At 43.1% G+C, this 27,670-nt stretch overlaps 1 protein-coding gene, 1 long non-coding RNA gene and 2 other non-coding genes across 7 annotated transcripts in view; 1 reads left to right on the top strand and 3 right to left on the bottom strand.

The window, feature by feature from the left end:
* LOC115353219 overlaps nucleotides 1-78 on the bottom strand; it is a 44,439-nt gene extending 44,361 nt beyond the window's left edge. The window contains exon 1 of the long non-coding RNA XR_003927495.2: nucleotides 12-78. This is a non-coding gene — a long non-coding RNA (uncharacterized LOC115353219). The remainder of the gene's footprint in view (nucleotides 1-11) is intronic.
* USPL1 (ubiquitin specific peptidase like 1) lies at nucleotides 42-20,312 on the top strand. Of its 4 annotated transcripts, XM_041118385.1 has the most exons (11): nucleotides 42-168; nucleotides 393-455; nucleotides 5,855-6,021; nucleotides 6,581-6,709; nucleotides 9,031-9,688; nucleotides 12,581-12,667; nucleotides 13,087-13,216; nucleotides 14,491-14,616; nucleotides 15,294-15,454; nucleotides 16,623-18,522; nucleotides 20,296-20,312. In XM_041118385.1, coding segments are annotated over exons 3-11 (3,291 nt in total). In that variant the 5' UTR covers nucleotides 42-168; nucleotides 393-455; nucleotides 5,855-5,922; the 3' UTR covers nucleotides 20,297-20,312. The 4 variants fall into 4 exon arrangements, with proteins under 4 accessions (XP_040974319.1, XP_029898127.1, XP_040974320.1 ...); XM_030042267.2 differs by lacking the exon at nucleotides 20,296-20,312 and having other exon boundaries at nucleotides 16,623-19,978; XM_041118386.1 differs by lacking the exon at nucleotides 20,296-20,312 and having other exon boundaries at nucleotides 393-459; nucleotides 5,855-5,950; nucleotides 16,623-19,978.
* A 3,421-nt stretch (nucleotides 20,313-23,733) lies between these two features.
* Nucleotides 23,734-23,806, bottom strand: TRNAV-AAC. The gene has a single exon. It is a non-coding gene; the product is annotated as a tRNA-Val (tRNA).
* Nucleotides 23,807-24,055: 249 nt separating this feature from the next.
* TRNAN-GUU lies at nucleotides 24,056-24,129 on the bottom strand. The gene has a single exon. It is a non-coding gene; the product is annotated as a tRNA-Asn (tRNA).
* Between the last annotated feature and the right edge of the window lie 3,541 nt (nucleotides 24,130-27,670).

Here is a 27,670-nt window from a genome sequence, read left to right as displayed (position 1 = left end):
GGGAAGAATACCTCAAGCGCTGCTCGCAACCGCCGCGCAGCCCCCGCTCCCGCCCGCCGGCGGCTCCGCCTCCGTTGCCTGACGGGAGCGGGGCGGGCCGGGCCGGCATGGCGGCGGGGACGCGCCGGAAACGGCGCAGCGGCGGCGCGGAGCACGCTTGGCGCTGAGGTGAGGGCCGGCGAGTTAACGGCGGCGGGGCGGGGGTCGGTAACGGCCGGCGCGGGCGGGAAAGGCCGGTGAGGGGAAGGCGGGCGGGAAAGGCCGGTGAGGGGAAGGCGGGCGGGTAAGGCCGGTGAGGGGAAGGCGGGCGGGCGGGTAAGGCCGGTGAGGGGAAGGCGGGCGGCCCCGCCGCTGAGGGGAGCTGGGGTTTAGGGCTGCCGTGTGCTTCGCAGGGCGCCGGGGAGCGCGATCGCCGAGGGCCGGGAGTCGGCGGCGCGGGGAGCTGAGGCACGGCGGTAGGTGAGAGCGGAGCCCGGGGCCGGGAGTCGGTGTCGCCCCGGGAGGGGCTCGGTGCCGGCGTGCGCGGCGGCGGGCCCGGGGGTGGTGGGCTGCGGGGGTAGGGTTGTTGGGCGGTGGGCCGCGGCGGAGCGGTTGTCTCGGGGGTTTCTGAATGCCGACTGAGTATTTCACGTCTGTAGCTGTGCGGTTAAGGCGTGCGTTGCCTCTGGGCGGGTGAGGCTGGAAGATGCGCTCGGTGAGGTACTGGTGCGTGTGTCTATGTAGGTATATCCCCCTTGCACGGTTTTCTTATGTTCGAGCAGTTAACTCCATAAACGGTTTTTTTCTTCTGCAGCCTTTCCGTTGCGTATGGATCGCTCTGGGTGTGGATTAGGAACTGAGGAGGCTGTTTAGCCCTAGGTTCACCTGGAAGTGTTGGGCAGCTTGTGGTGTGGAAGGAAGGGCAGCAACCAGCATGGCCCTGGCAGCTGGTTAGCTGGCATCCCACCCCCGTGCCCCTCGTTTCCACTGCCTTGGGTCAGAGACCGAGGCTCTGCCGACGCCAAGTCCCTTCCTGAAATCTCGCACCTCTTAGCTGAAGCTATAATAAACTGCGCTAGTTGAGGCTGTTTTCTTACCACGCTAACGCACGTTTTTTTCAGGAGGACTGAATGATTTGTCGGCAAAACGCGTAGTCCCTGTCCCTTGTCATACACCTATATAAGCATTTAACGTGAGGAGGTTGACTGTATCGGAAACTTTTAGAACAGCGGAGTAATAACGCTGCGTGCTGGTTTATTTTGCAACTTGATCAGTTTTATCTTTATTCGCTTTAGTCTGCCTTAGGCTTCTTGCAGGAAAGAAATTTGTGTTTGCTTCCACATAAGGGAGATTGCCCAGCACTTACAGGCTTTGCTGTAGAGAGAGTTACTTTGTGACAGCAATGATGTCTTGTTACTATTGCACTTAATGGCATACATTTTGTGGCCAAAATTGTTTGGTTTTGTTGGTTTGGGTTTTTTTTTTTTTTGATGGGCTGTGATTTGAATATTTATAGTTATTAGCTCAGATAAAGAAAAAACTTAATGCTCTGATTTCTTGTATAAGGAGAGGATAGGTAACTAATAACAAAATGGAAATGTTTCTTTTTTTTCCTCAGACTTTTGTTTGTTTCTTTTAATCTTTTCAATGTCCCCTTGATCAAGGAAAGACTTGTAAGGTAATTTACAAGAAGGTCATTCTTAAGTGTGCCTTTAGCCTTTAAACAAAGAGGAGATGTTCTTTTCACTGTAATGTAATCAGTGTTCTGTCACCTGCTTACTGCAGTTTGTAACTGATTTTTATTTATAAAGTACTGTTTCACAAGGTACAGCTCACTATTATCAAAAGTTCCATGGCTCTTTTACCATAGAATCATGCAATGGTTTGGGTTGGAAGGGACCCTTAAAGATCATCTAGTCCAACCCCCCTGCCATGGGCAGGGATATCTTCAGCTAGATCAGGCTGCTCAGAGCCCCATCCAACCCAACCTTGAACGTTTTCAGTGACGGAGCAGCCACAACTTCTCTGGGCAACCTGTTCTGGTGTCTCACCACCCTCATTGTAAAGAATTTCTTCCTTACGTCCAATCTAAATCTATCCTCTTTAAATTTAAAACCATTGCACCTTGTCCTGTCGCTACAGGCCCTGGTAAAAAGTCTCTCCATCTTTCTTATAAGCCTCCTTTTAAGTACTGAAAGGCTGCAATAAGGTCTCCCCAGAGCCTTCACTTCTTCAGGCTGAACAACCCCAACTTTCTCAGCCTTTCCTCGTAGGAGAGGTGTTCCATCCCTCTGATCATTTTTGTGGCTCTCCTTTGGACTCGCTCCAACAGGTCCATGTCTTTCCTGTGCTGAGTACCCCAGAGCTGGATGCAGTACTGCAGGTGGGGTCTCACCAGAGCAGAGCAGAGGGGCAGAATCACCTCCCTTGACCTGCTGGCCACGCTGCTTTTGATGCAGCCCAGCATACAGTTGGCTTTCTGGGCTGTGAGCACACATTGCCAGCTCATGTCCAGGTTTGCATCCACCAACACCCCCAAATCCTTCTCCTTGGGGCTGCTCTCAATCCATTCATCGCCCAGCCTGTATTTGTGCTTGGGATTGCCCCGACGCAGGTGCAGGACCTTGCACTTGGCCTTGTTGAACCTCATGAGGTTCACACAGGCCCACCTCTCCAGCCTGTCAAGGTCCCTCTGGATGGCATCTCTTCCCTCTAGGGTATCAGCTGCACCACTCAGCTTGGTGTTATCCGCAAACTCGGTGAGGGTGCACTCGATCCCACCGTCTATGTCATTGATGAAGAAAGATATTAAACAGTGCTGGTCCCAGTACAGACCCCTGAGGGACACCACCCATTACCGTTTCTACTTGGGACATTGAGCTGTCAACTGCAACTCTTTGGATGCAGCCATCCAGCCAATTCCTTAGCCATCTAACAGTCCATCCATCAAACCCATATCTTTCCAGTCCCTCACCTTTTTCTCATTTTCTGTCTTCTGCCCTGTCAGCTCTGTAGCTCATCAGATCTTTTCATAGGCCAACTTAACTCACTAGAATAGCAGAAAAACTTGTGCTTTATTGAGTTTTCTACTGGTTTGTGCATTCAGTTAGCTTGTGGGAAGTCTCGTGAGGATGTGAGCTGTCAGGGAAGGTGGTGGGAGAAAGAAGAAGAAGAAGAAGAAAAAAAAAAAGAGAGACCTCCCTGTTCTGCAGCAGCAAGCCTTTAGATCAACTCGTCTACTCAAGGAAACATAACCATAGCCTTAATAATTGCATCAGGTCCATAGCATATTTTGCATTACATTTTTCAAGTATCCAGTATAAAAGAAGGAAAGTAGCATAAATGGTTTAAAACATGACCCAGTAAGCTTGAAAGCGCATTCCTGTGTACTTTTGCATCTGTAATGCTCCAGTGGGTTGTTTAGTACCTGATACAGCAATCTTTTATTAATTGGCTGTTTTTCTTGGCAACTGTTGATCTGATGCCTGAATTTTGTACATTGTGCAAAGTTCACTAATAACTTGCTGTAATATTACAAATACTGAAATGTACAGGCAGGCCACTTGGTACCACTCTGCGTATCTAGTACTGGCAGACCTGTTTTATTTGCTTATTGTGTGTATGTCTATGAAATAAAAGGACAATTAATATTTTTTTAATATTTATTATATTCATAAGTGCAATAAAAGTCTTGGACTCCAGTACTATAGTACTATTGCTGGGTCATCATAGTTGCGGGAGGTATTGTACATCTCAGAACAGTATTTAAGCTTTAAAAAGAAGAGCAGAAGTAACAGAGAACATAACTGAAAAAAATACTTGCTTTCCTCTTGAGAGGGATGACAGGGAAAACAGGGACTTGCAAAGAAATAAATATGTTTTGTAAAACCAAGGCATGCTTAAAAAGGAGTAACCTGTGGGTTGTTAGTGTTATTAACATTTTTGAGTGTGTGTTGTATTTATGTGGTGAGAAATTGCCTACAGTTCCAATCATGTGATCTATGTATTTTATTTACTCTGAAGAGCTGAGACTGCTCCAGGCCAAGGAATTGACTAAAAGTCCCCTGAACAAGTTAGAGACATTTTCTTACTAGCTATAGCATGGAGAGTAAAGTTATGTGTTTTAGTGTGGTTGATATCTGCACAACTTGTAATTATATTAAAAAAAAAAAAAAAATCAAGTTCCTGGCTAGACCAAATATATGATAATAGAGTTGAGTCACAGTGCGATAGTGCTGTTGCCACTGTGTGAAAAATTGGAGAGCTTGCCTTTCCTGTATAGTCCAAAAAGCTTGTATACTTTGAGCTAATTCATTAATTTTTACCTTGAGTGAGCCTGGGACCATGCTGTTTATTGTATACCTTCCAACTCTACATTGAAAACGAAAACTAAACACGCGCTTTAAGGCATGTGGGTTGATATTTGTATGTTCTTACCTTCCCTTACAACTATTAGTTTTATAAATCAAGGTATACTGTCTTTACATGCTGCAGCCTGGTAGTTCTGAAAAGTGCTGCTGAACACATTGGAAGTGTCAATAGGGCATGCTGTCATCTCATTTTGACCCTCTCTTAAGTAGCCATTGGGAACTGATTTGAAATGAGTTACATTTTCCTACTGTGCTTTTTTTATTCATGCTCTGTTGGTTTTTAGCGTTCTGTCCAGTTCTGTAGGGTCTCTCCTTGCCCGATATTATAAATGGTTTTGGGTTGAACTGGTATTTACACAGGTCTCCAAGAATGCCTTGGGATTTTTTTTTTTGAAAGGAACTATAATCTGAGTTAGTGCTGTAGTGTAAGAAAGGGTTGAAAGGACATCATGGTGTGGGAGAGGATGTCATTCAGTGGAAGTAATGAAAGGGGAACAGTCATGGCAGAAGGAAAGCTATTACGTTCATGATTTTGCAATTCAACTTACCTTAACTTCCTCCCGCTTTTTAAAAGAGATACGTATTTATTCTAGTTAGTTCCATTTGAAGTCAGCAGGGGCAGAATTGGGTTCCTGTAGTTCTAAACCTCTGTGTTTTTCTGGCTGATTCAGGGTGTAGTTAGCCTCCAGTGCTAGTGATGGAATTGACTTAAGGAGCTGCCTTCTGATGTGCAGCTGGTTCATACTGAATCTGTCCTCCGCAAATGTGTCTGTGTGTAATATGTGAGAAAGGCAAAATTTGGGCCTGAATTTGAGAAATCATTTGAAATGGAATAGTCAATGTCATTTGTAAAATATGCAGTAGAGTTACATAGCAATGATACCTCTGGAAGAGCTTTAGTTTGCTAGGAAGTCTGTAACGTTGTTAAAATAACATTAGGAGAAGCTTCCAGAAAGTGGCAGTAACAGCAGAATGCCCTTCTGTAGTTAAAAATTGTTGTGTTTGCAGGATGAACTTTTAATAGTTTATTATGCAATAAATTCACTGTTTTGAAAGATGCAGCAGTGGGGTTTTTTTGGTTGGTTGTTTTTTTTTTTAACGTTCCTCAGCAACCATCTATAACTGTATGGGATCTTACTGTAGCCATTTTTAAAGAAGTTCATTCTTTCTGAGGGTTAGATGCAGTAAGCTGAGATGCCCAGGAAAGACATCTACATTTCTGCCAAGTATAGTGCACTTGGAAAATATGTGAGACCTTGTAGAGTGCAAAGAATAGATAAGCTTCCAAATTTAGGGCCTAAAGCTGTTAAATCTGTTATGTGACTTAATTTAAAGTTTTGATTTAATAATCTGCATTAGAAAATAGGTATTTTCAGTTAAGAAAATACTCTTCTGAATTAATTTCCACAGAATATACAGGCTGTGTTATTGTTGGTATATTTTTTTTTTCCCCAAAATTTAATCTAATTTTTCTTTAATTGTTTTATTCACTTCTTATTTTTCAGGAGTCTTTGAAAAATCCTTAGTGGTCATGACATTGTAACAAGTGACATAAATTAGCCAGTGGCTCAGAATGATGGATACCCAGAAGACTACAAATGGTTTGCAAGTGATTGGAGAAGGGACTGGTATAGGGAAATCGACACTCCACATGGTGGGGTATTTGGGAAAAGTCAGTTGAAACTTGTTTTACATGTGTGCAAAGTTCATATTTTTCTCTGCTTTGAGAGATTTTTAATTGGTCTTAATTTTACAAAAAAAATTCTCAAAATTATTTTCCACGGAAATCTATAACAATGGCGAAAGATTATTCTAAGTAAATCTGTGCCTATGACTTTTTTACTGGCACTATTTTTACAACTGTTTGCATTCCTATGAAAATTGATTTGTCTTTCAAAGATCTGAGCTTACGTTCCCTGGCAATAAGTGTCCTGTGGTTTAGTTCAAGTAGAATGAAATGTTGCATAATTGCGTTGTTAAAGATACCTTATTAAATATTTGAATATTTAAATCAAAAGATAAATTTATTTAGAATGCTACCATACAAATATATATCTTATAAATAATTTTTTAAAAATCTAGTTTACTTTTTTATATTGTATTAGGTATTATATTTAGAAGTTGCACGTTGGTTTTCTATCTTGGTATGTATGTATGTCTTACCTTGGGATAATATATGAAATACATAAATTTATGCTATTGTGGCTTTCTTTTTTTTTTTTTTTTTTTAGAACTGTAATCCTGTGGAAACAACTGCACAGGAATATTGTCCAGTCTGCAAAGAGAAGGGCCAGATCCAAGTTTTACGGACTTACCGCATTAATTTTCAAGAGTCCATTTTTCTTTGTGAAAATCCTCAGGTATTACACTAATTAACAGTTTTATTTGGTTGTGCAGGGGCCTTTATCTTCAGCAGTTACACCTCTTTAAGTTCAAGATTTTTTTTGGTGGTAAGCAGACTGTTGAAATCAAGACCCGTTTGAGTCCATAGGCTGGATGATGTTTGCCTGTATGTAGACAAAACCATAACTAACCTGTGTATGTGTGGTGTTTAGGCATAGCTAGCTACCCTAAAGAATTAAAAAGAATAGATTAAAATGAATAAAGGAGAGTTTTGCTTATATAACAAGGGAACTGTGGCAGGTTGACCCTGGCTGGACGCCAGGTGCCCACCAAAGCTGCTCTGTCACTCACCTCCTCAGCTGGACAGGGGAGAGAAAATATAACAAAGGGCTCGTGGGTCGAGATAAGGACAGGAGAGATCACTCACCAATTACCATCATGGGCAGAACAGACTCAACTTGGGGAAAATTAACTCAATTTATTACCAATCAACCAGAGTAGAGTAATGAGAAATAAAACCAAATCTCAGAACACCTTCCCTCCACTCCTCCCACTTCTTCCCAGGCACAACTTCACTCCTGGATTCTCTACCTATCCCCTCCAGCGGCGCAGGGGGACAGGGAATGGGGTTTACGGTCAGTTCATCACACATTATTTCTGCCACTTCATCCTCCTCAGGGGCAGGACTCATCACACTCTTCCCCTGCTCCAGCGTGGGGTCCCTCCCACGGGAGACAGTCCTCCACGAACTTCTCCAACGTGGGTCCTTCCCATGGGCTGCAGCTCTTCACAAACTGCTCCAGCATGGGTCCTTTCCACGGTGTGCAGTCCTTCAGGAGCACACTGTTCCAGCGTGGGTCCCCCACGGGGTCACAAGTCCTGCCAGAAAACCTGCTCCGTGGGCTCCTCTCTCCACGGGGCCACAGGTCCTGGCAGGAACCCTGCTCCAGCGCAGGCTTCCCACGGGGTCACAGCCTCCTTCGGGCATCCCCCTGCTCCGGCGTGGGGTCCTCCCCGGGCTGCAGGTGGAGATCTGCTCCCCCGTGGACCTCCCTGGGCTGCAGGGGGACAGCCTGCCTCACCGTGGTCTTCCCCACGGGCTGCAGGGGAATCTCTGCTCCGGCGCCTGGAGCATCTCCTCCCCCTCCTTCTTCACTGACCTTGGTGCCTGCGGGTTTGTTTCTTTTACATGTTCTCACTCCTCTCTCTGGCTGCCGTTTCTGTCTGTCCCAGCAACTTTTTTTTCCTTCTTAAATCTGTTATCACAGAGGGGCTACCTCTATCGCTGATGGGCTTGGCCTTGGCCAGCGGCGGGTCCGTCTTGGAGCCGGCTGGCATTGGCTCTGTGGGACACAGGAGAAGCTTCTAGCAGCTTCTTACCGAAGCCAACCCTTGTAGCGCCCCCCCCACCAAAACCTTGCCACACAAAGCCAATACAGGAACACAAGTGGTACTAAATAAATCTTTGTACTAATCAGAATACAAGGCAAAAATTTGATGATTCATGTAACTAATACACGACTCCTGCAGATCTGAGTCTCCCATTTTCCCTTCCTTAAGTCTGGGTAATGCAAATAGGTTTGTAATTATAATTACAATGTTTTTCTTTTTTTTTTTTTTTTTTTTTTTTTTTTTTTTCCTTCCCCCTTTTAAGTTTAACCTTAGCTGGATTTCTTTGCTGCTTAATATTTGAGTCATGATTTTGCTGCCTTTCCTTTCTCTGCCACTCTTTGTATGGGGGGAGGGTATAGCAATCCCATATGGACTGGTGCCCTTAAATTAGTAGACTAGACTAGATATGGGTCTCTGAGTTGCTTTTCCCATCCCTCCCTGCTTTTAAATAATCATATTATCATTCTGGAGATTGGTGATAGTGATTTGACTATATTCTGGTTGCAGAATAGCTATATATGTAGGGCCCTACAAACACCTGGTCTAATGCATCAGGCTAGCCTGAGAGATACCCTGCCAGTTTTGGCACCAGTAGTCTCAGGCACGAGATGATAATGCCAAATCTTTTCCCTAAAGGAATGGATTTAGGCAAGTAAGAGAAGAGGACTCTCCTTAGCAAAATTAGGTAGTTTTCAGGGGTTCGAAGCATTTAGTGGAAAAGTAGTGTTGATTATCACTACTGATACATTTACTTCACAATTGCTTATAAGACAGTGGTTGGATAAAAGACCCTTTCTGTCATACATATGTTGAATTTATGTATTGATTTCATTAAAATATCACTTTACAGAAATCCTATATTCCATTTCAAGAGTATGGTATGTGATTTTTTTAGCTCTTGTTCACCTGAAATTGATTTCACTGTAACTTTCTTTCTTTTCTGTAGTGTATCTACCCACTTGGTTATAAACCATTAAACAGCATAATTACTTCTGCTGATTCAGAAAATCATCAAGTTTCATCTACTCATAAGAAAAGGAAATTGTCTAACATCAGTGACTTTTCTCCTGTTCAATCACATCCAAAAAAAGCAAGAACTAATAATGTGGTAGACGTTGAGCATACTATTAATACAGACCCTGTTGTTAAATGCTATCAGAACAGCTTATGTATTCCCAAGTCAAGCCTACATGATGTGTTACAAAATGACCAGCAAAAACCTAGTAACAATGTGGAGTCCTGCCTGCAGAAGGTGGATTTTGAAACAACCACCAACGCCAACAACTACCAAGAAAGTCCGCCTAAGACTTCTAGTTGCAGAACACAACTCTTGCCAAATTCTGAACTTTGTTCAACAACATCAGAAATTTTGCTCAAAGATGGTAAAGGTTCCACTAACAACACAGATTTATGTCTTCAGTGGAGAAACATGCATAATCTTTGTTGGTTAGATTGTATTTTGTCAGCGCTGGTACACTTAGAAACATTAAAATTTGCTCTAGCAGAAGACTATAATGATGGAAAATGTTTACTCCGGAAACTCTTAACAAAGTATAATCAAGCAACTGTGCTTCTGAATACCTGTAAAAGGAGTAAAGTAAAAGGTGAGTAAATTTAGCTGCTGTTTCTTCGTATTCAGACTGATCTGATCTACTACAAATATGTGGAATTTAGCAAATATGCCTCTGTTCTATTTCAAGATCACAAAAAAATGAGTTACAACTCATTACTGTGAATTTGCAGAGTAGTGTGCTTTATCTGGCAGAATCCCAGTAACCTCTGATATTGTTTTTCTTGGGGCAAACATGCACACTTTGAAAGCATCAAACACTAAGCATCTCTTGAATTTTTTTGTCATATCCCACAGAGAGAATTTGTGAATTGTTTATGTAATTGAGCCTTACTTTGTTTCCTTCCCCTCTGTTGGTTAACATATGAGGATGCTGTTCTAATCTTAATCTTCAAAATCATTTCTGTTGTATAAGTGGGCAGTTACTTTGTCACACAAAAAATAGTAAAGCTGGGAACATATGTTCTCTTCTGGCTCCAGCTGCGCTCATTGAAGGAACGCTTCCCCTGAGGTCTGCAAGCTGTGCTGTGGATGATAGTGCTTCCTAACCTGTTTCAGTCAAAATTAGTCAAACACATTAACCTGGTTCATATTTTCTGGAAAGAGTTAGTGACTACTCACATGTGCAGCTTAACAGGTTCGAGGACTTTAACCTCCCAGCACAGGGGCAGTGATGGGCAGCCGGGGGCAACCTTCCAGGCAGCACAGCTGGAGTCAGAGGAGGATGTGTCACTGTAATCTACTAGTATGGTCTTTGATCATTTTCCGGACTGCGGATTCAGTTTAAGACTCTTAAACTAAGATCTGGTTTTGCTGAGGAGAAGGGCTTGGGAGTGTTGGTTGACGAGAAGCTCAACATGAGCTGGCAATGTGTGTTTGCAGTCCAGAAAGCCAACTGTATCCCGGTCTGCATCAAAAGAAGCATGACCAGCAGGTCAAGGGAGGCGATTCTACCCCTTTACTCCGCTCTCGTGAGACCCCACCCGGAGTACTACATTCAGCTCTGGGGCCCCCAACACAAGAACAACATGGACCTGTTGGGGCGAGTCCAGAGGAAGGTCATGAAGATTATCAGAGGGCTGGAGCACCTCTCCCATGAAGACAGGCTGAGAGAGTCGGGGCTGTTCAGTCTGGAGAAGAGAAGACTCCAGGAAGACCTTATAGCAGCCTTCCAGTACCTAATGGGGGACTACAAGAAAGCTGGAGAGGGACTTTTTACAACGGCATGTAGTGATAGGACAAGGGATAATGGCTTTAAGCTGCAAGAGGGTAGATTTAGATGATATGTGAGGAAGAAGTTCTTCACTGTGAGGGTGGTGAGGCACTGAAACAGGTTGCCCAGAGAGGTTGTGGATGCCCCATCCCTGGCAGTGCTCACAGCCAGGTTGGATGGGGCTTTGAGCAACCCGGTATAGTGGAAGGTGTCCCTGCCCATGGCAGGGGGGTTGGAACTAGATGATCTTTAAGGTCCTTTCCAACCCAAACCATTCTGTGATTCTATGATTAGTCCTCTTGAACTGACCCATTGGTGTCCTAAGTCTGAACTTCTAAGAGATCATCTGTTAGAGAATTAATACAGATCTCTGGTCAGCCGGTACCTTTCATGAATTTTTTTTTCCACAGGCATTCCAAGAAAAGTGTGTGTTTGAATATAGAGACTATGATCCCAGAACAGCATTTGATAACTTAAAAAATGTCCTATCTTTGCTGGGAAAAATAATAAGTGTATCAAAAATGGTTTAATCCACCTTGTGGCAGAGAAAGCATACTATTTTACAGAGTGGGAAGAAAGAAATCCAAAAAGATTCTGAAGTAGTTCATATACTCTGCTTGCCAGAAAGTCAGGCTGCTTGATTTTAGGTTCCAGCTATTACCTGGAAGCCCTCTACCATCGCAGAACCTGTCTGAGATGTTTTTCTTTTACCTCTGTTGTGCTCTGTTTGCCAAGGAGCTCTGGTGTGCAAGAACCCTTAAATGGAGATGTTAGGTGTTGGAATATAGTGTTGTTTGAGATTAACTTAAACCTTTTCATTTCCAGGAATTGCTGCAAAACAAATCAGTTTATTTGGGCTACAGTGGAGAGGGGATTGGATGAAGAGTACTGTTGTGGAGAAAAAGTGTAGTATTTATTCTGCCCTTCTGTGTAATTTTGCAGCATCTTTTACATACAGTTGTTTTTAAAAACAGTCAAAAGCAATAAAGCTGCAAGAAACTTCTGTTTACCTTTTTTATATCATAGATTTTATAAGTAATAGTTTCAACAGCTACTCTAAATCCTTCCTTTAATTTGTAGAGGTTATCATCATGATTGTGTAGTAGAAGTTATGTTCTTGCTGGTGCTTAAAGAATGTGTTTGTGTAGAAACAATGTAACTTGCAAATTTAAAAGACATACTAAGATACATAAAATATATTTTTTAAAAATTATTTTTACTGTTTTAAAAGGCTGACTTAGGAAATTAGCATTTAATCTGGAACAACACATTTAAATATTTTATTATGAATTGTATAACATCATTAGAAAGCATGTAAGCAAATTTTTGGTCTTTTGATCTTAATGTTTAGGTTTTAAAATCTACCCTTAATCTCCAAATCTCCAGAGTTTGTAATGTCTGGTTACACTATCCTTAAATGTTGGTACTATCTAGCTGTTGGTACACACTGTTAGCCATAATTTAAGTCAGGTCAAGTAATTTCTGGTTAGCAGACTGCAGTAAAATGTGTACAACTTGTGTAAATTCTTCTCTAATTTTCAAATCAATTAGTACCAAGCATTGGCTATTTTACCAGCAGTTTTAGGCAAGTATGGGTCAATATGGAAGGTATCAGATTGCAGAGAATGAGTGTGTGTTAGGGGTACATATGTGTGTGAAAGGGTGGGGGTGTTACACATAAATATATGAAGACATATGTACTTTTTTCTTTAGATGTTCTTCCAAAAGCAGAATCTCATCTCAATGAAATCAGAAACAGAATGTTTACACAGCTTCAGCCTCAGCTTAAGTGTGAACTAGGTAAGTAATTAGTGCAGCATCTCAGTATTTACTTTCAGGAAACTCTACATGTAGAGCCTTGTATGTCAGTACATAAAAATATGTATGTACATATGCATACAAGACAGTTTGCAGATACATTTGGTTTTATTGGTGACATACACATACTTTACAGTGTGATCAGCTGGTTTGTCCCTTGACTGGTTTTGACATTTTAGAGAGCGTATTCTCATCTTTGTAACTATGCTTCAGCCATGAAATTGTCATTGATAACAACCTAATAACATGGATCAATCCCTTTGCTGTGAGGATTAGAAATACAGCCTTGAAGGGATAACTGGTATTAAAATCATAGCAATAAGCTTATTTTCTTCCTTTTTGAAGTACTGAAAGCTGATTTCAAATATTCAGTGACTGGTTTTTCTGCCCCATCTTTGAAGGTCAGAAGGAGAGTCCAGTGTTTGCACTCCCTCTACTCTTACAACTGGATCAACAAGCTGAGAAACTATTCTTGCATTCATTTTCATGGAAGTTTGAATGTGTATGTTGTGGCTACAAATACCAGGACCGGTGAGATTTTTATTTAAGTAGCTTCTATATAACTGTTCTACCTTACCTTTTTAAATCTGCATGTAATAGTTTATTTTCTTCAGATCTCCAGGTTTTGTACAGCTTAAGCTTGTTGGTGAAGTTTTACATGATCCACTTTTTTAGGCTACGTTTGCAAATAGTTTACTGCTATGTCATGTCTTAGGAAGCCATGTTATCACTTAATTAAGAAAGAAATAGTAGGTAACTGTGTGAGTCCCTGGCCATGCTCACTCTGGTATTTTGCTGCGAGTATACAAATTGTTGTGGTTCTAAAGAATATATGCCTAGTACGCTTTTGCTATTGAAGAATATCTGTAATATTCATTTGGATTACAAAGAATCAGAGATTCTCTCACATAATTTATCTATTTTAAAATAGTATTACAGGGAAGTAATTTCTTGAGAATTGATTTAGTTCTGTGTAGTTGCAGGTACAAGCTAGTAATTTAGGCTCGTTTTAGAGTTGGAAGAAAAAGAGAGACACCTTCACAAGACAGCTCACTTTACTTGAAAAATACCTGTTTCTCTCCACTATCTTAGGTTTATACAATAAAATTCTAGATCCCCAAGTGAGATGAGATTAATGCTATCTGTTGCACTGCTAGCTAATATGTAGTCCTGGTTAATAGGATGTGTTCGAGAGCCTTTGTTACATACTGTGTCTTTTTAAGAAGCTGAAAAAATCTAGGTTAGGTTGAATATAAAGGAAGCCCTTTCTGTGGCTAATGAATGAATAAACTACGTTATTTCACTTTAATATCCCGTACATTGTATTTTCATACAATATAACCTCTGTGTAATCTCTGCTCTGAATGTACTGTTTTTTGAAAACAAGACCTTGTATAACGTGGATTCTGAGGTAATTTGTTACCACTTCCTTCTCTCCTTGAGATTCTGTATTAGCTAGTAAATTATGCAGATCCTGGTACAAGCTCTGTCTTATGTTGGAAAGGAAACAGAGATAACATGCTAAGGGAGAAAGAGCAAATAATGTGAAACTGAAGGCCACAGAGCTGCTGAAAACAAACGGTGACTGATACTGTTTGGCAGAACTGAATTCAGTGCTGACTTGGATGTGATGCAGTCACAGTGGAATTCACACAACTGGCATAAATATGAATAGAATTTGGCTTTGTCATAACATTTTTATAACTTTTTTTCTCCTGGTAAAGTGTGTATAATTATTGTTTTCTGATCAGCAACTCAACTTCGACTTTTTTTTTTTTTTTCTGTGTGTGTGTGTGTATGTCCAGATTTAGGAAAACACTAACAACATTCACAAATATAATCCCTGATTGGCATCCACTTAATGCTGTTCATGTTGGACCATGTAATAACTGTAGTGATAGATCTCAAAGAAGACAGATGATTTTGGAAAAGTAAGTTTGAATATGTGAACTTGAAAATAAAATACATAAAATTCTGAGACTTCATGTATCGAGCATATCACATCACTTTCAAAACCAAGCTATTATCTTGGGTTTACAGAGATTCTAAACTTTAAACTCTGATAAATACTCACTTTTTAAGATTTCTAGATCATTCTTAAACACTCTTTGCCATTTCAGCATTTAATAAACATGAAACATAGAGCAGTGTTTTAACATGCTGACCAGCACCTGTGTTTGAGCGAGGTCATAAATACTTACTACCAAGTAGTGACTATATACAGCTGATATCCAGCGTCAGCCTTTTCATAACCCCTGCTGTTGGTGGATAAAACTGTTGTTTGATCATCTGTTTACTTATTTGACTTGTGAACAACGTCCTTTCCTACTGTGGTTATGGCACAGTTGTCTCCTGGTTTTTTTCACCTTTTTCCCACTCCCCAAAATCCCTTACGTGGTGGTGTTTTTTCCCCTAATCTAATAACCAAATGGACTATCCAGTTGGGGTATTCTTATGCCTTGACTGCTGTGCAATCTGAAGAGTCCTGTGTGGAAGTAGAACAATAAGAGCAGAACTACATACTCTTTGAGATGCCTTACTTTTTCATTAGGAACTTTTGCCACTATTTGATGTAATAAACTGGTTCTTTATTGTTTCTTTATTATAGAGTACCCTCAATATTAATGTTACATTTCGTAGAAGGCTTGCCACATAACAACCTGAAGAACTATTCATTTCAGTTTGAAGACGACACCTACCAAATAACCTCTATTATTCAGTATCAAACAGATAAGAAGCACTTCATAACCTGGTCTTTGAATCCTGATGGTAAGAACCGTAAATTCTATTATAATACTTCATAAGTCTACATCCAATACTGTTTTATGGATTACTGCAGTAGTCTCAGCAGTCCATATATAATAACAAGGATTTATTTTGTCTGTATTCTAAACTTCATATTAAAATTTTGTGAATAATTGTGGGAACTTTGTTACTCAGCGTGAAGGTTTAACTGATTTATTCAGCAGTGTTCTGTCCTACGCTGTACTCACTGGCAAAAAGTTATCTGGGTAGAGCTGTTTCCCTTCATAACTTTGTAGACATTAAAAAATATAGTCTGAGCATTGCTGTGGGACAAATGGTATCGGTTATTTTGAAGCCAGTTATTAATCTGTTCTTGGCTGGAAGCGAGGGAACCTATGGAACTACCAGCATTAATGAAGTTTCTTTTCATTTGTGAACTTTACTGCACCTGAGGGGCGGGAGGCACAAATCCATGCTAGAAACATTACTAATGGTATGATGGTTGTACCATTGATGGGAACTCCATAGTCAGAGGTGGTGAAAAGTTGATATATTGATTCTCGTGCTTCTGTAGAGAGAATGGAGTGCAATCTTATCAAGTGTTGTGACAAAATGAAAATGGTCTAAATCATACTGCCAGAGTTTAAGAAGAAATAGGAAGAGGAAGCAGCTGGGAAGTGCCTAGTTAGGAACATCCTATACATCATAGACACCTATTTTGAAATTCTTAAAGCTGTGAAATATTTGCTCATGATCTATGAAGAATTTGCAGATGATGAGGCAGATTATTAAAAAGAGCAGTTTCTCTTAAACCCCTGTGCCTCCCACCCAGGCAATGTAAAGGTCTACAGAGAAACTTAATTTGAGACGTAGTTCTTCCCTCAGACCTGTGCGGGTATTTTCAGACAAGATGTCAGCATCATTAGCTCAGACAAAAAAAAACTTAGCTTTGTTTTTTTGTTGACCTACTCTGACCTGTAATAATATTGCTGCAAATTTTGCTTGTGTTTGATCTTTTTACCGTGGAGATCTCCCAGTTTTCTCTGATGTAATAAAGAATGGAGAAAAAAACCCTTTCTTTTCTGCTTGTCAGGGGAATGGGCTGATAAAAATATTTGACAAGTGTCTGAGGATAGTGACTTCCATTTTAAAAGTCTCTGAGTCTCTGCACTAGTTGCTATTTATTTTTCAGGAACTTGGCTTGAGTGTGATGATTTAAAGGGGCCATATTGCAAGAGACATAAAAGATTTGAAGTTCCTCCTTCAGAGATTCATATTGTTATCTGGGAAAAGAAAACATCCCATGTGCCAGAAGAACTGAATTCACAGTTCCAGAGTAAAAACATTGAGGATTTTCCTTTTAATAATGTACACTCAAATTCCACAGCGTTGCACTGTGGTTTTGATAACACTGTAGACAAAATACCTGAAGAACATCGCAAAGAGGATTCTGTGAGAACTCCAGATAAGAAACAGCAGCGGGTAGCTGAGGATGAAAGTATTGTACATCATGGTTTAGGAAATCTGGCACATGATGATCTTGTAACACTGATGCTTGAAGAAATTCAAGTTGACTCAGAATGTAAATCGCTGCTGAATGGACAGATGGTGGGAAATAACCTTGTTGAAGTAGGCACACCGCAACAGCAGGAATCAGCTTTTTCACCTAACACTCCATATACAGGAGAGTTTGCTGCAACTAGTCTAGCTATGAACAATAAATGCACGTTATATGAAAATTCCAGCATTTGCTTACCTCTAGAAGAGTTGAACTCAGCAAATATTACTTCTCCTGTCCCCAAAACCCACGACCCCGACCCATCTGACTCATCGCTTGCTCAAAGAATAAATGACAGAACTAATTTACCTAACAGAGAACATGGAATAAATTCAGAACTACAGCTAAACATGAAGTTGTCACCAGTAGAGAATATTATACAAAAATCACCTGACTTGAAAGATGCAAGCAAAATTGTAGTTAGTTCTCAGGTTGCCAATTCTTCTTCTTCCAATAATTCCTTTCAGCCTTCACACAAAGACCAAAAAAGAGGATTTGTAGGAAGCTGGGTAAAGAAATTATTAAGCAAGAATACTTCTTTCATGCCTTCAAGTGCCTCAGCTCTCAAGAATGAGAGAAGTTGCAAAACTCCCTCAATGCAAAAAATAAGTGAAGTGCGGTTGCCAGTTAAGGGAGCAAGTAACTTTGGTGGATTTCAAAGCAGAAGTACAAACAAAACAACTGAGACCCCGAAGTCAGTGGTTCCTCAGAGTAATAATACTCATCCTTTATCAAATTTCAAAGGATTTTCTCAAAGCACTCGTCTTCCAACAGCAAGTCATACCACTATTGAAGGTCCAACTTGGAGTAAGTCAGGAAGTACGTTGGGTACCTCAGGTAAAGTGTCTCAGTTCCATTCACCTCGCTATAGTTCTGGGAAGGCAGAAGAGTCAGATAGTGACAAAACAAAAAAACTTCGCCTAAAACTGTTAAAAAAACTTAATGCTAAAAAGAAGAAGTTGGCTTCACTGGATAGGCTGGCAGTGGAACAGATGAAACACGAAAAACCTGTGAGTAGAGATGTAAGCACCCCATCACAGACTGAATCTCACAGTGACAGTGAATTATTGCAGAGCTTTTTAAGGGAACTGCAGTATCAGATTGATGTCGCAGATAATGAATCTGAATTTAATGCGAACTCTGTATCAGGGTGCACTAGCCATAATAACAATGATGAAATCCTGGCAGAATTACTGTCCCCTACTTCAACTGTTGCTTCCTTAGAGGCTCCAAAAAGCGAAGATGAATGTATGTATATGGAAATGGTGGATAGCAGTGTTGCAACGACAGCGTCCGATGAGAAGACCAGTGTACCACAAGCAGCAATGACAAGCGAGGACCACAATTATTACAGTCCTGTAAAGGACAGTACCTTGGAACTTCATACAATAAGCAAACCTAGTGTGAAAAAACTTGCTTTTGAAAGTCCTACTAGGGAGGATATCCTTGAAGACCTGTTCTCCATTTCAGCACCAAGCTCAATGGCAGGTGACATAGATTTACCTCATTTTGATGAAACTCTGTTTGAAACTTGGTAAATATTCACTTTCTTGGTTTTAAGTACTTTTCAATATTATGTATATTTTGAAACAAAGCACTATTAAATTATATTTTCTAACTAGTTTAATTGCACACTGGCTGTACTTGAACAATTTACGTTTGAGGTATTTTTTTTTTCTTAAAATCTTATTGTAGCAGACAAGGTTTTAATGCATTTTATTTTTCTGAGAAACAGTTATTTTAGCTGTCAGATATCATGATGATTTTTAATTAAAAGCTCCTATGAGTCTTGATTTTTGCTGCTTTTAATATGGAAAACTTATCCATACTCTACTGAGTTTGAGAAATAATAAAATTCAGTAGTCTTGATGATGTAATGGTGTAAGAAATATTATTTAGGTAGTAGTGGTTTATTTTACAGGATCACCCAAGTCCTGAAGTTATTTTGTCTGACTTTAAAAACAAACAAAAAAAGTACCTTCTGTAATCAGGGATATTTGTATCCTTTGATAAAAAGATCATTTGCAACACTAAACTTGGGATGGGTATTCTGTTAGGAACTCTACTCTTCTCAGAATTATTGTTCTACAAGCTTACCCTGATGTATACACCCCTTGGATCCAAGGAAGGATGGACACGTGGTAGAAATTTTCCTATTTAATGTTACGGCATGTACTGAGTCTTTGTCCTGGGTAACGGAAAATATAATTTGGCAGAATATTCTTCTGAGCCAGGTTATATTTTAAGTAAAATTAGTAAGATTTGGGCCAGAGTTTGCAGCACTAAGAAAGAATATCAGATGTAACTTAGTTATTCATAGCTGCAAATTCACGAATAAAAGAAATGTTTCTAAGAATTAAAGTTAACTGTACGTTAGCACCGATTACTGTTGTCACTAGGAGTTTTTCATGGCTAGAGCAGTGCATCCCTGTCCATATGTGACAGTGCCAAGGAGAGGCAAGGTCAATAGGAAGAAAGTAATGGAAAATGTGGCAAGACAGCGGTGAGTAAGCAGAGGGATTCACATCTTGGTGTTGCTGGATTTGTATAGCTTTTGTTCTGTTAGATGGGAGTCTCTTTTAAATTCATAGACACATTGGTGAGGGTATTGTATGCTAAATAAGGTTAGCTGTACATTTTTCTTGTACTCAGAAATAACAAGGATTTTATCAGCAGGTCTTTGTTTCAGCCATTTTTTTAAAGGTATTCTGCATTTTTTCATTGTTTTAGATCCCAAGTTCAAAACATTAAGTCCTCAGTCTTACTCTTCCAATAGGTGCAGTTGAACATAACTGTTACTAGAAGGCACGGCTACAGATTTAAATGGTCTTGGATTGCTCGGACCAGGTTCAAAAAGTGTTTGAAAAACTGTCAGTGGCACTGAACTCACCTTGCCAAGCTATTTCTGTTGCAATTACATACATGTTTATCAAACTGGCACTTCAGACAATGAATGGTTTCATTCTTGAAATAAAAGTCTTTGTAAAGAACTTGAGCTCCTTCTTTGTTTTAAATGTTGTAATTGGTAATGTTACAATAGAAAACAAATCAATGGATTCTGAATGGAAAGTGCCAGGGTACTGCTGGTCAAATGTTTGCCTGTTTGTGAATTCCCTTATTAAAAAAAAAAAAAAAAAAATGCTGACCAAAATTGGAGTTTGATTTATCAGTGAATAAAATAGGTGCCTCTGCAAGACTTGATAGAACAAGTGATAGGATTTTCCTGCAGAGTTTTCCAACCAGTGGTTTCTATATATGCAAACCACTAAAAAGCAGTGTGTCTCCCAACCCCGACTACTTGTTGCAGAGGTTTCTCCCAGCAGCGGGAAGCTGCCTTCAAGTGTGGATACCATCTGTGACCGACTGGATTGCAGCTACCTGCCCCTGTGAAGTGGGAACTCCTTTCACCACTGGCTCAGGACATGACAGAGACCCAGGGGTGAGTGAAGCAGCCAGCCTGGGGTTGGTGGGATGGAGAATGCGTAGGGCAAGGCGAGGAAGAGACCGCACTGGAAGATGAGAAAGTCCTGGTGGTAAGGTTTATAATAAGGTGTGCTGGGTTGACCCTGGCTGGACGCCAGGTGCCCACCAAAGCCGCTCCATCACTCCCCTCCTCAGCTGGACAGGGGAGAGAAAATATAATGAGAGCTCGTGGGTTGAGATAAGGGCAGGGAGACATCACTCACCAGTTACCTCCTCCCCCTCCTTCACTGACTTTGGTGTCTGCAGAGTTGTTTCTCACATATTCTCCTCTTGCTGGCTGCAATTGCACATTCTTTTCCCCCTTCTTAAATCCGTTAGCCCAGAGGCGCTACCAGGGTCACTGTTGGGCTCGGCCTTGGCCAGCGGCAGGTCCGTCTTGGAGCCGGCTGGCATTGGCTCTGTCGGACACAGGGGAAGCTTCCAGCAGCTTCTCACAGAAGCCACCCCTGTAGCCCCCCCGCTACCGAAACCTTGCCACGCAAACCCAATACACGAGGTTAATAGCAGAGGAAGGTATGGGGGCACATCTGCTGTGCATATATGCTTAGACAGAAGCCAGAATCTCTGGTCACCACTGGCAGCACCTCCGCAAACAGATGTTAGGAGTCCTCGGTCTGCAGCTGCGTGGGATACAGTGTGGGTACACGTATGTATAGAAGCTCCAAGAGCAAATAAATAGCGTTTGAGATTAAAGTTAGTATGAAACTAAATATGTTAGTGCTGCAAGTTCTTTGCTGTCTTTTTTCTGAAATGGTTAACTAAAGATGACACTGTGCAGATTTGTCTGTTTCCATAAATGTTTTGCTGCCTCTGATCACGTGCAAGTGAGAATTAAGCTGAGGTTGAATGAAAACCCCATGACCAAAGAAACTGTTTGGAATTTGGTGGTTACTGGACTTTTTGTTTTGAGACTAGTTTTAAAATACAGCTTTTTATTTGCTGTAAAGAGAATACAAAGTATTGTATTTGTTTTCTGTCAATTAGAAATACACTAGGTGGGCAGGTAGCAAATACGATTAGTAAGCAGAAGTTAGCCACTATTATTTTGGAGGTTTTATCAATGTTACAGGGTAAATTTCCAAATGTCTAATGGCTTTGAGCACTTGAGGGGATTATATTTTACATGTTTCTTCACCTCATGCATCACATAAGCTTGTCAGTCTGTGTCTTCCGATTTGGGAAAGGCACAACTGTGGCACGCACTTAGAGATTTACAGCTTTTCGTTCAGAATCAACTCTGTGGTGGAGGTAGCACTCTGAATCAGATCTTCCTACCCCATGATATATTCAAACACTTTTTATCAAAGAGTACAGGTCAAAAAAAGGGCCGCCTTCTCACATCCTGCCTATAATAAACCAGCCCATCTGCAAAGGAGCTGGCTGGATGGATTTTTAGCTGTATGCCTGCTAGAGCACTGTTCTAGAAATTCTTTGTGGTGCCGATTACAAATCTGATTTTGATCTTAATGTTTTTCATGGCTGGCTATTGCCATTTATTCTTCTTCCAGCATTGGTTTTTGCTTTAAATAATTATTCCCTTCCTGACAATGTGTCAATGAGAGCGATTGTGTCTTGTCTGTGTTCCTTTTGCAAAGGAAACAGCTGCTGTTCTCCATGTCAGCCCCTTGGTGCTCAGAGCAAAGCGTGTTACCTTCCGAGCAGATTATGCAGCTCTAAGTGTGTGCTGTGCTTTAAAGTCCACCAGAATTCAGTCTCAGAGTGGAAGAGCTTACAGTCTAAGTATAGATCTAAGACAGCGTGCAGACAGAGCAAGAGAGAGAATAAGGTTAACAGGATTATAAGGCTGATGGAGTTTGCAGCATGCTTAGTGTTGCACCGCTACGCAGAAACACAGTGTAGTTGTTTGAGAGAGCTGCTGAAGCTGCACCGCAGTGGAGAACATGGTGGAGTCACAGGGCTCACGAAGGAGAGCAAATGCTGGGAAAGGAGTGTGAAGAAGCAGGCCTGGCCTTTTTTAACGTAGGGACTGGAAGAGTAACCTGTTGGGGCCCGGGTGCCTCCAGCTTATGTTTGCTGGAGAGAGACTGAAGAAACCCTCAGGGGATGTTTCTCCTTGGACATGGGTCTATATTACTTTTTAATGTAAATGACTATCTAAAGGGCCAAGGCAGGGTTTGGGCTAGCTGTAAACTTGTCCCCAAATTTCCAGTTTAGAAATAGGGCAAGTAGGCAGGATGTTAAAATAACCAACCCACGAGATGTAAGGGTTGGGAAACCCGCCACAGAAGTGCCCGGTGAGAGGGCATCTCCCCTTTCCTCTTCAGAAGAATGAACTTTGGTCCTGGTGACTGGTCCCGTTGCAGAACCTTTCAATGCCAATGCCGGAGACGGCGACCTGAAGAGTGGGAGAGCCCCAAATTATTTTATATCCCTGTTAGTGGACTGTGTGTCCAACATCTTTGGCTTAGAGACAGGATGGCCCATGAGTTTTAACTATGAAATACATATTTGAGCCTTTAAACAGTGTTTTACAGTTCTTCCATACTGTAACTCTACCTTTGGTGTAGGTCGTTTTATTTTTCTGTATCCGTATTTTCACTGGCTTGCTCTTTCTACTGGTGTAGCAGAGCAAGAGAATTGAAGTAATGGGGAAAGCTGTGAGAAAGAATTTGTGCATTTGGATTTTCTAGGATAGCATTTTAAACTATTTCAGTGCGTATCCCTCTTTTTTTCTTCCCTCTGCCTTCAAGCCTTGCTTTGCCATGGGAAGATGAGATTTTGAAATGCTTTGCGCCACAGCACAATCAATGTAACCGTTAACTGGCATTATCTCCAGGCAAAACTTTAGCAGTTCCTGGGCTAACTAACCAAACATCTTCTACAACTACGGCCGTTCAGGGGCAAGCAGTGAAAATGCTATCATTTGGTGGTGGAATCGCATCCTATTTTTGCAGTTTTTGTCCAAAGTTTTCTGATGACGTTCAGACCATTTCAGCTGAGGCTCACTTTTCTCTTCCTTTAGATCATCCTTCCAAGCAGACGAGGGGAAAAGAAAAAAAAAAAATCTGTTTGCAGAGGGGAAGCTTGTGCTGGGGAACGAACCAAATCTCAAAACAAAACCCCCGGCCCCGCCGCGGTGCGGGGCCCAGGCCCCTTGGGGCGGGCAGGCCGCCTTCTCCCGCTCCCGGGCGAGGGCGCGGGTGTGCCTCTCCGTGCGGTCCGGTACCGCCTCGTGAGCGCAGGCGGCTTTTAAAGGAAGAATCGGGAAAATTGACGTCCGCGACGGGGAAAAAAACTTTGGTGTTTCCGCCCGGTTTCGAACCGGGGACCTTTCGCGTGTTAGGCGAACGTGATAACCACTACACTACGGAAACTCCCATTAGACTCCGTTTGTCCTGCGGTCCCCCTTGAGCGGGTAGAGGGAACATGGCGGCGCGGAGCGGCGCGGCGGCAGCCGCAGGGGAAGTTCCTCTCGGCGGAGGGCTGGGGCTGAAAACGGGGTCTCGGCCAGCTCCCGGCGGCAAAAAAGGCAGCGCAGGCCGGGTCCGCCCGCCGCCAAACCGCCCCCCCCCGACTCCCAGGGGAAGTAAAAAGACCCCGCTCCCCTCAAAAGGGTCGCGCCCCGTCCCTGGGTGGGCTCGAACCACCAACCTTTCGGTTAACAGCCGAACGCGCTAACCGATTGCGCCACAGAGACGCGCTGGGAGCCAGCGCCGCCGAGCCGCTCCTGATGCCCGCGGCGGGGTTTGGCGCTGCGCTCACCCCGGCTGCTCCGGCAGCGCTTGGCGGGCGTTGCGGTCTTTAATCACCGGCTTTGTTGCCTATTTGCTTTTTTAATCTGAAAAATATTCCCTTTCCCCCCCCCTTCTGTTATTTCTGTGGCCTTTCCCATAGGAGCAAGGGAGAGGGAAGCAGTAGACAAGCAGGAAAAAAAAAAAATAATAGGGTTTAAAGTTATGTCTATTGGCGGGACAACCGGGGGGGCAAGCCCAACAGCTTCTTTTGGAGACGGACCAGCCGGCAAGCGAAAAAGCTCTGTGAGTGTACGCCAAGGGCGAGGAAGACAAAAATGAGCATCAGCCTACTGCTTAGCACATGGCCAAAGTATCCAATGTCTTTTCTTCCTGTAATGTCAATACGAAAAGGACTGGTTGTGACCAGATACTTGAGGAACAGAAGACAAAAGTCATCCCACCTCATTTAAAGACCTGCGATAATTATTTGCAAGAGTTAATGGAAAGTGGAAACACTGACAGAAATGAGTCAAGGCAAAAGAAACATCTCAAAGGAGAGCGGAAGGGAAACTGCTGCCCAAGCAGCCTCGCTTCAGCTCTGAAAAAAAAAAAAAATCTATAAAATGAATTATTAAACAATCAATTTGCAGCCACCTAAAAGATAATAAGGTGATAACAACAGCTGACGTGAATCATGAAAACCAAATAATGCTAAAGTAGTATAATTTGCCTTCAGGAATTCCAGGTCCCAGAGACCGAGGGGAAAGGCTGGAGCAAGGAAGAGGTACCCTTGGTAGATGAGGATCAGGTCAGGGAATACTTAAGCAACCTGCACATACGTAAGTCCTTGGGCCCTGATGGGATGTACCCACAAGTACTGAGGGAGCTGGCAGATGTCAGTCTTGATCGTCTCTGATCGATCTTCGCAACTGGGAGAAGTGCCCAAGGACTGGAGGAAAGGACACGTCACCCCCACCTTCAAGAAGGGCAAGAAGGATGACCTAGGGAACTAAAGGCCAGTCAGCCTCACCTCAACCCCTGGGAAGGTGGTGGAGCAGCCAATGCTGGAAACCTTCTCCAGACACATCAAGGACAAAGAAATCATCGGGAGTAGTCAGCATGGCTTCACCAAGGGGAAGTCCTGCTTGACCAACTCAGTAGACTTCCATGATGAAGTGACTGGCCTGGTAGATGAGGGGAGAGCGGTGGATATTGTCTACCTGGACTTCAGTAAGGTTTTTGACACTGTCTCCCCTAAGACCCTCACAGAGAAGCTCTTCGTGTAGGGGCTGGATGAGCAGACAGGTGCACTGAAAACTGGCTGAATGCACAGGACCAGAGGGTGGTGATGAGTGGCATGAAGTCGTTTGAGCCCAGTGACTAGTGGTGTACCCCAGGGATCAATACTGGGTCCAGTCCTGTTCAACATCTTCATTAACGGTCTGGATGATGGGACAGAGTGTACCTTCACCAAGTTTGCAGACAACGCCAAACTCCGAGGAGTAGCTCGTACTCCAGAGGGTCATGCTGCCAGCTGGAGCGACTTCAACAGGCTGGAGAAATGGGCTGACAGGAACCCCCTGAAGTTCAACAAGGAGAAGTGCAAAGTCCTGCACCTGGGGAGGAACAGTCCCAGGCACCGGTATATGCTGGGAGCCACCCAGCTGGAAAGCAACTTGGCCAAAAAGGACCTGGGGGTCCTGGTGGACAACATGTTGACCATGAGCCAGCAACGGGCCTTTGCAGCAAAGGCGGTGAATGGTATCCTGGGCTGCATTAGGAGAATTGTTGCCAGTGGGTCAAGGGAGGTGATCCTTCCCCTCTACTCAGCACTGGTCAGGCCACACCTGGAGTGCTGGTCCAGTTCTAGGGTCCCCAGCTCAAGAGAGAGACGGGGACATACTGGAAAGAGTCCAGTGAAGGGCCACAAAGATGATGAAGGGATTGAAGTATCTCTCCTATGAGGAAATGCTGAGAGAGGTGGGACTGTTCAGCCTGGAGAAGAGAAGGCTCAGGGGGATTTTATTAACATATAAATACCTGAAGGGAAGGTGCAAAGAGGATGGAGTCAGTCTCTCTTCAGTGGTGCCCAATGACAGGACATGAGGCAATGGGCACAAACTGAAACGCAGAAGGTTCCTTCTGAACATCAGGAAACACTCTTTCACTGTGAGGGTGACCGAGCACTGGCACAGGTTGCCCTGGGAGGTTGTGGAGTCTCCATCCTTGGATAAGTTCAAAAGCCGTCTGGATGTGGTCCTGGGCAACCAGCTCTAGGTGGCCCTGCCTGAGCAGGGGGGTTGGACCTGATGACCTCCAGAGGTGCCTTCCAACCTCAGCCCTTCCGTGATTCCGTGATTTTCCTCCTGTGACAGGGTGGCTGGTTGCTGGGGCTGTCGGGAGGCCACCGCGGTGACACCCCACGGTATCACAGTGGCTGCGGAGAAGCTGCTTTTTGGGGCCAGGGGAGGGAGAGATGACAGAGAGGAGATCCCCACGAGGTGCCTCTGCCGCTCACTGGGCACCGCTCAAAGCCTAGAAATCAATAGCCTCCCGGGAAATCAGGGGGCTTTCCCAAAAAGACCTCAGAAGGGGCCGTCCTGGGCCCCGCTCCATTCTCCAGTCTCCCAACGGCAGGGAAAATACCAAATCTGCAGAGGTGCCCAGGTCGGAGGTGGGTTTCCAGCCTCCCAGCGGAGGGGCTTGGGTTCAAATTGGTCTCGCTACATTGCAGCAACGCTCCAGCCTCAACCTGCTGAAATTTAATAAAGATAAACCCAAACAGCCACTCTGGGGAAGGCGAGCCCTGGCGCACAAAGTCCATTACACGGGGCTCGCCGGCGAGGCAGGAGCGCTGTAGAAACGGGCCCGAGGGGGAAGCGCAGCCGCAGGGATGTCAGCGGTGCGGCGCTTGTGCAAAAAGGCAAATTTTGCTCAGGAGAGCAGCGGGTGAGACAGGGAGGGCGAGGAGGAGGCTGCGCCAAGGGGCCCGGAGGGACTACGGGCTCTGTCTTCAAGCGCCGTGTTTTGAGCTGAATTTGGCCAAATGGAGTATGGAGACAGTAATGAAAAAGATGAAGTCTGGGAAATGTGGAGAAGGAGGGGTTTTTGAGGCAGCACTCTGACTGCTCCCACGGTTTCATTCTCTTGGCCACGCAAAATGAAGGCAGCATTTAAAAAACTGCAGCGTTGCCCTTTTCTTCATGTTGCGCTTCACGTTTCCAGCTCTGTTCATGCTCTGCTTTGGGGTTTTGTCAGGCGTCAGAAAGGATGCGATGCTGAAGCAGACTGACATAACGGCAGGTAGTCACACACACGTATGTATGTGTACTATAGATTTGGTGGTTCTGTGGCGCTTTAAACTTGCAAAGCACATTGCTATTATTAACCAACCAGTCCAAGGGACTTGTGTCCCGTTGCATTTATGATGAAGTGTGACGGCTGTGCGTCGCCTGACATTTATACATAGGAACTTCACAGAAGCAGCTTTTATTTTAGTAGGAG

The sequence above is a fragment of the Aquila chrysaetos genome, chromosome 19 (genome assembly GCF_900496995.4).
Source record: "Aquila chrysaetos chrysaetos chromosome 19, bAquChr1.4, whole genome shotgun sequence".
Taxonomy (NCBI): Eukaryota; Metazoa; Chordata; class Aves; order Accipitriformes; family Accipitridae; genus Aquila; species Aquila chrysaetos.
This window is presented reverse-complemented; position numbering and strand designations above follow the sequence as displayed.

Bases quoted from the DNA above. Each gene is read 5' to 3' on its own strand.
- USPL1 (XM_030042267.2), top strand. From the start codon at position 5,923: ATGATGGATACCCAGAAGACTACAAATGGTTTGCAAGTGATTGGAGAA. The intron at 6,022-6,580 runs GTCAGTTGAAAC...TTTTTTTTTTAG, and splicing joins TGGTGGGGTATTTGGGAAAA to AACTGTAATCCTGTGGAAAC. The intron at 15,455-16,622 runs GTAAGAACCGTA...TTTATTTTTCAG, and splicing joins CTGGTCTTTGAATCCTGATG to GAACTTGGCTTGAGTGTGAT.